The sequence below is a fragment of the Lepisma saccharinum genome, chromosome 22 (assembly GCF_977018435.1).
Source record: "Lepisma saccharinum chromosome 22, izLepSacc3.1, whole genome shotgun sequence".
Taxonomy (NCBI): domain Eukaryota; kingdom Metazoa; phylum Arthropoda; class Insecta; order Zygentoma; family Lepismatidae; genus Lepisma; species Lepisma saccharinum.
Window position 1 is genome coordinate 8,789,310 of NC_139250.1, and position 14,584 is coordinate 8,803,893.

A 14,584-nucleotide genomic window follows, 5' to 3' on the forward strand; every position below is an offset into this window, starting at 1 on the left:
TATCAGCACGATAATGCCCCTGTCCATCAAGCAGGGTCCATTGCATCGTGGTTTGAGGACATTCAGGTGAATATGCTTGGCTGGCCCGCTCAAAGCCCCAACTGGAACCCCATACAACACATTTGGGATGAACTGGAGCGCCGGTTGCGTGCCAGACTCACTCCACCGAAAACCACCTATTAACTATTCACGAGGCTACAGGACGAATCGGAAACAATCCACCAGCAATATACCATAATTTAGTGGAAAGCCTGCTGTAATAATAGCGAAGGGAGGTCCAAAATCTTATTACTTACCTGACTGTTGTCTTTGGATTGAACAGCACTGGGTGTCCGGTGACTTTTGGCTATACAGTGTACATTCCTAACAATCACTACAAGCTATTTTTTTTGGAAGTTCACTGTGTTGTCCTCATCGTTCAATTCTGTGGCATACCATGCGATCGCTCTACGAATTGAGCTAACGACTAGAGACCAGGTTCGAATCCTGATCAAGCCTGCATTTTTCGCTTAATTTCTATGTAACACATCTCCAGTGTGTGCAAATTTAAATATATAGTTTCTATTTCGTGTAAAAACCTCACGTAAAGGAAAATACAGCTAAAAATTGTGGACCCCGTTTATGTAAATTCTGCAGGGAGTACCAAAGACAGCAGCGCTGCCACTATGTATGTGGCACGTATGTGGAATGGGATATAAAACGCCTTGTGTGCCTTTGTTCTTAGAAATGTCCAAGCAAGACTGCATGCTAATGTTCTGTTTTTAAATAATTCTTTCCCACCTCCTACAAAACAAAAAGTACTACTTTAGAAACCTCCAACTACCAATCACTTACCTCATAACGATCCATGAGTTTCTTCCAGTTCTCTTTGAAGAACTTCCACGCCAATTCTCGTCCCACCTTCGTTCCCGCGACGGATATTATGACGAACACTGAGTCCTGCGATCTTACCTCCTCCTGCGAAGAAAATTGAAAATGCGCATTGAATCTCCAATAACGTACACCTGCATGCACATAGAAAAGTAAACTCATTAATTAACGCAAAATAGTGAATAAAAGCTGCAGAAATGCATCAAATATTGAATATGGATGCGAATATTCAATAATCAATCCGATTTGTACGAGATACTGATCGACTCGCTAAAATATATCAAATATTTTATAAACTTACTACCAAACAAACTTAATTTACTTTCAATTCTTAGCGCATCGTCAAGTTTAAAGAAGGTTCTGATAAGTGCTCAGATAAGAGTCGTTTGTGAATGGAAACGATGCTTGGTGTCCTGTAAAATGCGCCCAGCGAAAATAGCGCCCAGTACGGTCCCTACCTGTCAATTAATCATATTTTTCAAATAAAACTGACTCCCGTCACACTTTATCCAGGCTTTGATTAGTCATTTTGGCGTGTTAAAAATCAGCTTATAAGCATCGTCAATATTGGATTTTTTTTAATAAGTTACTATTTACATTATGTACATTTTTATTTCTATACTTCTAACTTTAGGGCCATGAACTCAAGTTTTACTCCATTTACTCAAGTTTTTGGATGTAGGATATTGCTTTCAAACAAGCTCTGATGTCACCGTCCTCTTCGTAAAAAGTAGTGGGAATAGAACTTTTTTAGATACCTATGTTTCTGAGGCACAAAAACGTATAGTCGACGCACTAGCTACGTTAACGACCGGCTGCCTTCGAGTCGACGGAGCGCGCCCACCCCTTCGATAATACCCTTAAACACTTCCTTTTTAATCTTTATCTGTATTTCTTTTATCTTTCCATATACTTTAATTTTGTTTCTCTTTCTTTTTTCTTTACCATTTCCTTCTGCTTTTCCTCTTTATCTCTTCTTCAATTTGGCAACATCGCTTTCCTACTCCAGTTTCTTTGCTTCTACTTCAAGAGAAAACCGCCCACTTGGGTGTCTCTTTTAACAAACAGTACCGCTCCCTTTGTTAAACACTGGGGATATAATGAACGCGCGGACTTTAAGTTAGGTTAGGTTAGGTTGATCTCTGTTTTGAACAACGCCAAATCACAGTCCCGTCTTCTTTAGTCCTCTTTACGATCCATCCTTCATAGTGGGCAAATGGCTTACCGTGGCTAGTCGTTGTCATTTCGATATCGAACATATAACAACATAAACACACAAGCCGCACGAACTGAACTGAACTCTAGGATGTAAAGGATAAAGTGGGGGGAAATCCCAATGCATTGGAACGTGACTCATGGTGACCAGGTAGTCGCTAGGAAAGAATACTTAAACTGGTCGCGATTTACACAGATTTTTGTATGGGCGCGATTTTCATATATTATTTTATCTTATTCCGCCTTGTCGGATTTTTTTGTAATTAGTCTTTGTGTCGTCACCTCGAATTATTTATCATGTGTTGGGAGATAACAGTGTTTTGACAAAGGTTTCTAGCTTTTTGAGAAGAGCGGCATATTGCAGTATTCCTGAGGAAGTTTTTAATCTCTCCTTGCCTTTTTAATGTGTTGTATATGTCCTGTGTAAATCCCTTTTTAACTTTTCTCAAGGTAAGAGGATTTTCCTCGTACATTTTGAAGGGTGCAAAATGCCCACATGTGCCGACGCGCCCAAAAAGTTATAATTAATTAATTCAATTATCAGGACTCTTATTTCGAGTCGAGGGCCGGTACGAGACGACCCTCTGTAAAGTCGAGACTCGGCCAATCATAAATTTCTTGAAAAATAAGAAAGTAACGTTACTGGCATCCGTGGCGGAGTGGTTAGCACACCACGCTACGATGCCAGGGGCACCTGGCTGAATTCCAGCCTCCGCATGGATGTTCTTGGTGAATGCCCCTTCATCAATTTCATATCATCACTCATCCTTATCTTCGCTATTAGTCAATAGTGGCAGAAAAGAGAAGTAAATTACACCAAATCGATCAATGAATCAATTAAGAAAGTGACGTCATTCTCCAGGGGTGGAAATTTTATGTATTTGACCATGAATGGACCAGCATAATAAAAATCGGTGCTCCATAACCTCAGTTGGGCCTGGCCCTCCCAATATCTTAAGAATCTATTGATATTCCTAACCAATGATTGACTGACTGAATTATTTGGTTTATTTTACTTCGCTCTTCTGCCACTTTTGGCTAACCGGATGAGAACCCGGGACTCCTGGCTTCGTAGCGCGCTGTGCTAACAACTCCGCTAAGGAGGTCGGCTCTTAAAGATGACATAAATAATAATCAAAGATGCAAAATCCAGTTTGGACAAAGCCGTGAAGCGAAGGGTCTATCTGTTCACCATCGAGTTAGAGCCAACTTCAACCGCGATGGTTCAGACAGCATCGATCAGAAAGAAGTCAAAGATCGCTCGTGAACAGCTACCGCTATGCTCGTACGATATTTAACGACCAAAATGCGCCAATTTCTGCGAGCTTCGCACATAACCACGCTCCCCTGCGACCTGAACCGAGAGCAATTAAGCTTTACGGCTTTTCCCATCGACTCTCGAACCCATTCATCAACTCTCGAGGGCCAACGCTAAAAATCGATTACCCTCAAACATCGATTGGACATGCTGCAGGGGAGGAGGCGTGCAATTGCTCTTAATAACAGGTAATAAACTCAGGGAGCCAACGACTGTGAATGGAAGAGAGGTGATCGTTCATGGAGTTGGTGAAATACTTCCGCACTCTTTCAGACGTTCCGAAAGGTTCAATCGTACGCTATTACCACGATTCGGTCCACTTATTGTTAGCCAATACGTCATGTAGTACCCCTCATGCAAGGTTTACAGCTTGACCTCTGGTTCTCGTGTTAAAAGTCGAAAAGAGAGATGGCTGCTCATGGCAGTGTTTAAGTTCATTGGTGCACATTGCTGCCACAAAATTGCACTGTAAGAGTCGATATTAGGAACGGTCACAAAATCCGGATAACGGATATTTAGATTTCAAATTATCGCATATCCGTTTCCGGATATCCGAGAATTCGCATAACTTGAAAACAGTGCTCGAAAAATGATCTTCAGAGCTAGGCGCCAGGAAACCCCCTACTAGCAATTGTGAATACTACGGTGTTTCAAAAGTCGCGCAACCCAAACTTTTGAAAATGTATATCTTGGAAAGCGTAAGAGATATTTACACCGGTTTTTCTGCATTACAAAGCCTCATCCATTGAGATATTTTTCAATGCTAAAAAATTATCAGTTTACGCCACACATAAAATTAGATAAATTAATAACTGGAGAAAGGCAGTGTTAAAATTTTTCCAGAAATGCATTTTTGAGTGAGAAAAATATGTAAGAAATTATCAAAGGGTTATAATTAGATGTCGGATGCCATGTCAATCTGTCATTTGCGACCAATATTGATCATGTGCAGCATTTGATAGATTTTTGACTGGCGATTTTATGGGTTGAGTGGTGAAAAGTGCCATTTTTGGTACATATTCTCCGTAAATGGAAACACTAGCAGGTCGAAATTTTGTCAACAGACGCACGCAACATGTGCTTAAATATTGGCCATACTCCATGACACGGGTTAGGTGGCAGAACAGCCTCAGGCTGAACATCGCCCACGGAAATAAAGAATCTTCAAAATTTCGTACATAATACAGCAAAAGATCACAGTCATGGCGACCTGGCGACCGGGATTTTTCGAGCCCTGCTTGAAAATTCGGATATCTGGATAGAACAGTTTTGGTGAAGGGTTTGTAATAAATCCGAACGGTGAAATACGAAAATGACGAGGAATATGTGGATAGGCCGTAAAACGGATAAAACTGTCCGAATAATGCACACATTCAGGTATCAGGACACATCGGATAATTCGGATATCAAATAGCCGATATCCGGAAAGAAAATTATTCGATATCCGGGCCATCCCTAGTAGATATCCTAAAAGCAGAGATCGCCCAATAACGTAGACATCGTCTTGGTGTTTCTGAAGATCTAACATAGTAAAAGTAACTTGTTTTAGGCAAATACTTAAAGCTGAAAACTTATGAATGTCGCATCACGTCCCTTCGCCTGGTTCACATAATCTTCGTCGCGATTTACAACCTTGGTGACAATGAAGTTCGACCAGAAAGGAATACGTGATTAAATGCACAGAGGCATAGGCGGTGGAATTGGTGACCCGCAGAAGTGACGCATGTGTGTAATAGGAGGCGTGTGAGCAGGCAAGAATCGTGATCCCAGCATGTTGCACCCAAGGTCACGTAAAGAACGAAAACGGGGAACTATACGCGTGACATTGAACTTCGACCAGGCACCAGACAAATACGGAAAAATTCCAGATAGTGCGTATTCGACGGAAGCATGACGTCACGGACACGATAAGGGAGTCCGCCGTATATAAGCGCGTGCTGTGCACCGAGGAACCGCAGTGCATCATCACCATGGCCAGGGGCAAACCTATTGACAACACCGTGAGGAGAAGAGTGGTGGAGTTGCAACGGGATGGACTCAGTGAACGGGAAATAGGGCGCCAACTGAACTTACCCAAGTCAACCGTCCGCTGCATCATCAAACACCACCAAAATACGGGTACTACAGAGCCAGGTAAGGCCCCCGGTCGAAAACGCCTGCTGAGCGTGCGTGACCTACAGATATTTAGGCGCTATATCCAGACCAACAATCATGTTTCTGTGGCCGAATTACGACTGTGGACTCGAGAACGCTTTCACATTCAAGTGTCAACCAGAACCATTCGCCGTTACCTACAGCGATGCAGTTACCGAGTGTACAAGGCGAAACGTAAACCCTTCCTTTCCACGTTGAACAAAGGCAATCGACTACGGTGGGCACGAATGTACCGGGGATGGACATTTCGGCAGTGGAACAGGGTTTTGTGGACGGACGAATCCATTTTCAATGTTGTGTACGGGAAAATACGGAAAACAGTCATTTGTCGGAAGGAGGAACAGAATGAAGCAAAATGTTATGCACGTCGGATACAGAAACCTGCGTCAGTGATGGTATGGGGATGCATGACGGCAACTGGGATTGGCCCACTACACGTCTGTGAGGGCATTGTGAATGCACACGCCTATACACGCATACTGGAGCGGCATCTTCCCACAGTGCGAAGGCACCTGTTCCACAGGCGGCGTCTCATCTTTCAACACGACAATGCCAGGCCTCATACAGCGCGGCTGACAAGAGAATGGTTGACTCGCCATCACGTGCGAACTCTGCCATGGCCACCATCGAGTCCCGACCTCTCGCCCATTGAGAATGTGTGGCGTGTTCTTAAGCGACGTGTGCAACAGAGGGGACCCACGACAGTGGCTGCTCTTATCGCCTGCCTGCAGGAGGAATGGCACCGCATCGATGTGGAATACATTGAACGACTCGTCCGCAGCATGCCCCGACGCATTGCCACAGTTATTCGCCGACGGGACGGCGTCACACCATGGTAAACAGGATCCCCTCTAACAGTGGTCGAACTTCAATGTCACGTGTAGATGGACGAAAATGTTTTATTTTGTGTGGACACCATACATTGCTGCGTTGCAGCGGAAATTTATGTTTTCCTTTGTTCCATGTAGACTGCTGAATAAAATATGTTCAGCATATGCATGTGTTCTCCTTCTTTCACAACGCACTCCTATATTTGTGACTGGTCGAACTTCATTGTCACTAAGGTTGTACGTAAAGTTACAAAAAGGACGTCAAATACCGGAACACACACAACGGCTCAATGTGAATTGACCTCTATCGCGAATATTTTCGCAAAAGCTAATATTACAATGGCGCTACTCACCGACATGGCAAACTGTAGGACTTTTCTCAAAACTGCTTCGTCTTTGATGGCACCCAGAGCGCGAGATATCCTATCCTTCTCCTCATGGAGATCGGCTTCTCGGTACAACTGCAATGATAAAGAGAATGGCTAATACAGTCACTGTATACAAAATAGTAACAACATGTTGGAATATAACAGATTCTTACAGACAGAACCACCTTGGCTAAGAAACTATGCATTGTCCCAGTTGACAACACAGACGAAACTACGAACCTCATGTTAAGGTCTCCACAACCACATACTGTCTCGGCTTGTCATTTGGACTGTTCATGCCAAATTGAATATATGCATGTACGCGTGTGTGTGTGTGTGTGTGTGAGAGAGAGAGAGAGAGAGAGAGAGATGCGGAATTCATGCCAGGAAAGACGGCTTGTCAAGCCAAGGAAGGAAGGATCGAACATGTTTTTATTTTTACTTTCATCCCCACACCTTGGCCCGCAAGGTCGCCAGACCTTACATGTGGGGACATGTCAAGACCCAGCTATATGCACAGAAACTGACAGATCTTGACGACCCGAAGTTCAAGATACGTGGTGTGATTCACAAGATTCCACACGAGCACCGTCAGAATGCAATTCTCGGATTCGAACTAAGATTGCAAGAGTATTTGGACGTGAATGGTGCCCAGCTGGAGATCTGGCGGTGAACAAAACCACATCAAACATTAATTTTAGAGTTTCCTCTGTGCAACAAACAATATTTCGTTGTAATAAACCGATTGCTTTAATAGTTATAGATTTTTAGAATCCTGCATGGAAGTAGAGTCCAATTACTTTTGGAACATCTCCAGCAGACTGAGCGAGTGTGTCTAGCTAGCCTAGTGGGTGTGCAGAGCCTGAGCAAAGGGACTAGCGATAGGTTCTAGGTTGAGATGACGTCAGCGCCTCGCTTGGTTGATTGGCTGCTTCGAAAGTTGTGACTCGTTCCAGAGCTTCAAATGCGTAACAGCCAAAGATGTTCCGGAAATAATCTCCCTCTACATAAAACTATCCCTCGGGCGTACAATTAGTCCCGATATCAAACTGAGAACATGCAAAGGCGCTTTAAGACAAATATGGATGAGTCTTCGCATGCGAACACTTCTTGACCTTTGTGTGCATACTTTCATTGTTACGTTTATTGTCTTTTTAGTGTGAACGGCTCGTAATTGTCCTTGTAACACAATGGCGGGTGATATAACATTTTAAAAGTTAGCCGCTTTTCGAGGCCCCCAGGTAACCAGTTGGGCAACAGAATAAACGACTGGGCGGAAAGCTGCTCTCGAAAGAGCTAACAAGGACGCTTTAAGGCAACATTTATTCAACGTGCTTTACTTATCTCACCGCATTAAGGAGAGGAGGGGGAGGCGGCAGTTCAACAAACAGAAATCATCGAATGCCTTGTTAAACATCAAGTGTTACTATGGGCCCCCGGAGGTGAGTCGACCTTCGTACCTGTACAAGCAGCGCGAGGGACTATTTGCTGGGGCACGCGTCGCCGTAAGCTCCCGAGGCAAATCGCAATTGGGTGAAGGGTATGTCACGTGGTGCAACAATGGTGCCGGTGATGTGGTGCAATCAATGAAGGACACGCTAATTAAACGGGAAATATGACGATGAGGTTGAGCTAGGAGTCTAGAATCCATCCTCAAGGAGGTGATTTTTCCTCAAAGTTGTTACTGAGATTTCGCAGGAGCTTTGGGTTGTCTTATGAACGATATTTTTGGAGAGACACGAGAGTAAACGACCCCCTTCCCCTCGCTACGCTAAGGGGGAGGGGGGGGGGGGTAACCACTTTTCGAATTAGGGACTTACCCTATTTCGCATAAAAATTCAATTTTACATTCGAGAGTCCACAAGGATGGAAACACCAATTTAAAACAAACACGGAGCAAAACATGAATAAAACATCGATACAGGGTTCGAATCCTGACCTGAGGATGGGTGGGTATTCTTTGTGAGTGTCCCTTGATCAAATTCTTATCATCCCTCGTCCGCATCGTCGCGAATATCCAAAAGTGGCAGAAAAATGACGTTAAATTACAAAAATCAACAATGACGTCCGGGATACTGGGTTCGAAACCCGAAACATGCACACATTTTCTTTAATGCCTGTCTTGACTTCATCGTCGCGATTAACCTAAAGGGGTACAAAAGACACGCAAGAGGGTGGGGGAAATACAGGACCAAAGAACACTCACAGACACCTGGACACCTGCAAAGAAAACGCAACTTTCCCACCAACAAGCCTGCTCTGTACATTACCGGAAAACAATACTTGACCCTCGGGGTCACAGTCATTCAACGCGTCATGGCAACGATGAAAACAAGGGAGGAGCAAGATAACCAGCGTCGTGCAAACGAATGTGCATGGTTCCTGCACGCTTAGTGCTGGACAAATAACGCGACCCTTGAGGGTAATCCCCCTATTAGAACAGCATATGGTAGATGAAAGATCCGAGATAGGTCGTTAATCAGTCATTATGCACTTGATGACTTCTGTCCCCGATTGTGAACAGGCCTTCCTGCTTCGGTGTGATGAGGTCGTATGAACGCGTGCAATTTCCTCTTCACCTACTCACAGAAGTCCACAAGGAATATCAATGTTTTGCAGGTTGAGCCCGATTAAATATTGATGAAAATTAGTCCACGTTTTTCCGTAATTCTGTTCACCAACCAACGTGCAATCGCGAATTCCCCTGGATTGTAACGACTCAATTGAAAGTCAATGCGTTTCTTATAATCCGGAAATGTCCGTGACTGTATAAAACTAGGGTGCTCTTGCATTGATTTCGAAGATACACGACTTAGTTGTTAGTAGGGTGACCAGACATACTCTTTTTAAGAGTATTATACTCTTTTACAGGTTCATATACTCTATACTCTTTTCAATTTGCAAAAATCCCCAAATATACTCTTTTCCTTGCTATTTAATTTCATTCATTATTTTACGCGTAAATATGCGTTAAAATCCACAGAACGGAAAACGTCAAGATGTCAACAAACTGAGGTATTTACTCCTTGACTCAAGAATTTCCAATGAACAATTTCAAGAGTCATTTTCATATTCCATCAACAAGCAAAACATATTTCAAATTAATTGGAATTTAATAATAATGATTAGAGCGCGGAAGTTTGGCAAAATGCCTCTTTTTATTTAGTGCATATATTGATAATTTTTTTCCGGATATACGTTTTTTATGTTGTTTCGAATGTTTTAGAAGCCTTTTCATTTTGCCTATTTGGGACCCCACTGCCTATATTTAATTATAATGCCTTTTTCTGCCTTTTTCAATGAAATTTGACCATTTTTTTTAAAAAAAAATGTTGGCATTTATTTTTCTTCCGTTTATTACGTGAATAATTTTCGCCTTATTTAAGTAATATTGAACTCTCGCATGTTTCAACATTGTTGAAGGAGAAAAGTGTGAGAAAAAAGTATTTCATGCTGAGTTAGGATATTGCCTTTCGGTTAACATTTCCTTGTGCATGATTAACTGCTGAAGTGGAGAGGTTGATTTCGAACACAAAGAAGATATTTCTGAAATCTCCCTCTCGAACCCGAAAATTTCAGGAAGTTACGCCTGAGCTTAGTTTACCTCCGCAACCAGTCTTGACAAGATGGGGAACCTGGATATCAGCAGCTATATATTATGCTAACAACCTTGAAAAAATCAGTGAGGTGATCGATGCTCGTCCAGAAAATGAAGCGGCTTCAATTCGTGAAGTGAAAAACTCCTGTGCTATTCAGAACTGAAGAATGAACTGTCGTTTATTTTTGCACATTATTTTGCATTGCCAGAGACAATTACAAAGCTAGAAAAAAGAGGTGAGACTCTTATAGCATCCATGAAAATCTTCGAGGAATCTATGCAGCAGATGATGGAAGTGCCAAGGAAAAAGGGGTCAGCTGTTGCGGAAAAGTGCAAACGGGTAGTGAGTGCAAATGAGGACTTGAAACAATTGAAAACAATTTGTGATATTCTAAAAGATGAAAATGCTGTTACCAAAATGAGTCCAGCTACGTTAGCTTGTTCTATGTATGCTCCAATAACTTCTGTCGAAGTAGAAAGATCATTTTCTATTATGAAAAACATTCTCTCTGACAGACGACTATCAATGAATGTTGAGAACTTAAAAAAACACCTTGTAGTTATGTGCAATCAAGACGGAGAAAATTGAAATGCTCTTCCCAATGTATATTTTAACATGTTGCCAGAAATTATATATAAAAGTAAGCGACTTCCAAATGTGCCATTTTTTCGGTTTATTTTGCGTTTTTTTAAATTTTAGTGCCTATTTTCCACATTATAAATGCCTTTTTGCCTGCCTATTTTAACGAAAATAAATGCCTGAACTTCCGGGCTCTAATAATGATATTTTTGACACTTACTATGCAATTTCAAAAGCCATTGAAAAACATCTTGAAGATTGGGGGGAAAGAAAAGAAACAAGTTGAGGTCAGTACAGGCTGGGTCAAATTTAAAAGTGATTGTGCTTCTTGTAAAATTCTTCTTTACTCTGCCTGGTACAAATGTTGATTGTGAAAGACTCTTCAGTGTTATTAAAACTTATTGGCGAGAGGAAAAAAGTACACTCCTGGTGTCAACACTCGAACAAGTAATGAAAGTGATATTCAATGTGGACATGATCTGTGAAGGGTTTAGACTGGCAATAAAGGACGAATTAAACATACTCAAGAAAGCAAAATCATCCCAGAAGTATGAATGATGGTTCCCATTCGTGAGTAAGTATTTGTAATTAGCTAATTACATTAGACCCATAAGTAATTTGAATCTGTAGAGTGTAGGCCTATTTTATAGGAGCTATAATAGAAGCAATAACAAATAACCACCCGTATTTCCGTTTTCTTTTTATGTTTTGTGCATGCGCACCTTCAACCGATAGACTATACTCTTTTTGGTCAACAAATATCTGGTCACCCTAGTTGTTAGGTTTCGAATTCTGCATAGAGAACCATTGTTCCTTGAGTACCATTGTTCCTGATACGTTGAAATGCAGATAAATTTGTTATGTCGAAGTACCTTACACCGATTGGTTAAATTCTCAGGAATGAAATGCAAAAATTAAAGAGATGTGGAAGAAGGAACCACACACACGGAAAACGTCGAAAGGGAAAGATATTCGTAAAACGTCGAAAGGGCAAGATATTCGGAAACGTCGAAAGACCATAAGGTTCGGAAGAGTCGAAAAGCCACATGATTCGGAAGAGTCGAAAAGCCACAAGATTCGGAAGAGTCGAAAAGCCACAAGATTCGGAAGAGTCGAAAAGCCACAAAATTCGGAAGAGTCGAAAGGGAAAGACCATGATTCGGAAATGACAAAAGATCATGATTCGGAAACGTAGAAAGATCAGAAGCGGAAGTGCCGAAAGATCAGTGAAACAGAAATAACAATCATACGTGAATAGATATTTCGGCATTGTAAATACTGATACGGGATTTCGGTATACCGATTATTGTTCCCTCAGCCAACCCTACCAGAAACGAAACCGTCCAAGCGGATGCATAGATCATCCAAGCCCAAAGCACTCAATAAGCAAGCACTGAAATTCAAAATCATGCAGAAACTCCCGTCGGCGTTTTCGAAAGGCCTACCGGCATGGCGGAAAAGTAGGTGGAACTTACAAAAGCGATACACAATGCTGCGTTGTATTTGATGAAGTGGGTGTGTCGAGTAAATTCCCAAGAGGCCCTTTTGTGGCCTTTATTTTTTTCCTTTTGGTGTGTTTTGCGGGGGTGGTACGTGCTGGGGCATGAGCGGATCGTGCGTCTTCGCCGCCACACTATTAGCTGCTAAACGCAATTAACAGCACTTGGAGCAGGTAATTAGAGGTGCAGGGCGCCCGCCGCGTCACGACACACAGGATCACGTGCTTCTGAACAAAGACACCGCCTCTGAAGCCGCGGCCCCGGCACGACACCCCGGATATCCAATACGCGATTCTTACTGGAATTGTTGGCCGCCTTCGGTTCAGTGTTGCCATTTCAATCCTGGATCTGGCTTCCTTGATCGTTCTGTTCTGGGCCTTTGGCCGACGCAAGGGTAGAGTTTTTGAATTTTCCTCTCCTTCAGAAAAACCGATGATATTTCAAAATCTGAAAATAATTACATCTACTTAGATTTCCTTCTAGAGCATTCATGTGAATCTTCGTGTGGTTCGCTTTCGCTGTTGTCTATATATTACCAATAGTTTAATAGACTTACGTAACAACGAAACTACTGAGAATATCTAGGCTCTAGGCAACAATGAAAGCAAATCACATGAAGATTAACATGAATGCTCTAGAAAGAATTCTAAGGATATGCAATTTTTCAGATTTTGGAATAGCATAGCGGTTTTTCAAATGGAAAGGAAAATTCAAAAACAGGTGCACTGACGTCGGTTATAGATGAAGCCGAGCCTTCTTAAGTCAGAGATCATGGTCAAAATATGGTTATACGAGTAGTAGTCAAAACAATTAGAGGGACACCTTTTGAACGTGATTTATTTCATAAACTATTTCGTTGTAAGGGAAATCACAAGTACATTCTAGTACACCAATCTTTCATTGTCAACGAACAGAAATGTCATTTACTTGCCACTTGAACTATTCCAATTACAAACGAAAGTGTGTGCCATGGTGCTAAACCAAACTGAAACGTCCTTACAATGAGACACTTGATGAAACACTACTTTAGTACTTTGTATGACCACCATTTGCCACTAATACTGCCGCACACCTTCGAGGCATGCTTCTGATAAGCCTCCTGATGTCAATTTCAGGAAAGTTGTCCCATTCCTCCTGCAGGGCCACTTCCAGTTCCCGTAGGGTCTGGGGGGGCTCTTGGGCAGTTGCGGACGCTTCTATCCAAGATATTGTTCAATTGGGTTTAAATCTGGGCTGTTGGCAGGCCAACCCATTGTCCGAACATGGAGGTCGGGTAGGACATTTCTTGTGGCCACTGCAGTATGTGTCGTAGCATTATCGTGTTGCAGCAGAAACTCTGGGCCTCCACCCACTGCAATAGGCATCACATGATCCACCATACCTCCGCAACGTACCTGTCTGCATTAAGTCGGCCTCTGATGGTGACAAGGTCCGTTCTGTTGTCAAAACTGATGCCACTCCAGACCATTATCGAGCCGGTCCCAAATCTGTCGCGTTCTAGGACTGCAGCATGTGTAAGACGCTCGCCAGTGCGACGATAAACACGCACCCGTCCATCACAGTTTGTTAGGCGGAAACGAGACTCGTCGGTAAACAATACATTCCTCCAATGACGAAGTTGCCATTTTCTGTGTTCTTGAGCAAACACTACTGGACTTCTCCTATGCTCAGCCTAAAGTCTTATTGTCTGTAGGGGCCTTCTTGATGGCAGACCCACTGTCCTAAGCCATTTCTTACAGTCTGAGTACTTACATTTACTTCAGTAGCATCATTTTTATGATCCTGAGCGGTTGCAGTCCGGCGTCGAAGAACACAATGTTTCAAATAACGGTCCTCTCGTGCTGTCTTCCGTTTTCGACCTTGTCCTGGTCTTCTTTTGTAACTGCCTGTTTCTCTGTACCTCTTGTTAAGCTCTGTCGATCACAGAAGGGGCCATTAAACTCAGCCGCCACTGTTCTGATAGACCTCCCCCCCTTCCAGCATTGTAACTGCTAGGGCCACGTCAACGTCGCTCAGATGCCACATGATGACTGACTAGTTGTACACACACACGCCACAGAAACATGTACACAAACATACGCCCCGTAGACTGTGCTTGATGTATGAACCATTCTTGTGCAGCCATTTTGATTTTGCTCCGTTCTTGCTATGT

General features: G+C 42.7%; 1 protein-coding gene across 2 annotated transcripts in view; it reads right to left on the bottom strand.

Annotated features, from left to right (window-relative positions):
• The window catches only part of Psa (puromycin-sensitive aminopeptidase), a 208,557-nt gene that overhangs the window by 31,351 nt on the left and 162,622 nt on the right, over window positions 1–14,584 (bottom strand). For both annotated transcript variants that reach the window (XM_083144000.1, XM_083143999.1), the window contains exons 12-13: window positions 6,741–6,848; window positions 835–957 (exon numbers count right to left, since the gene is read on the bottom strand). In XM_083144000.1, the coding sequence (XP_083000126.1) occupies window positions 835–957; window positions 6,741–6,848 (231 nt within the window). The remainder of the gene's footprint in view (window positions 1–834; window positions 958–6,740; window positions 6,849–14,584) is intronic.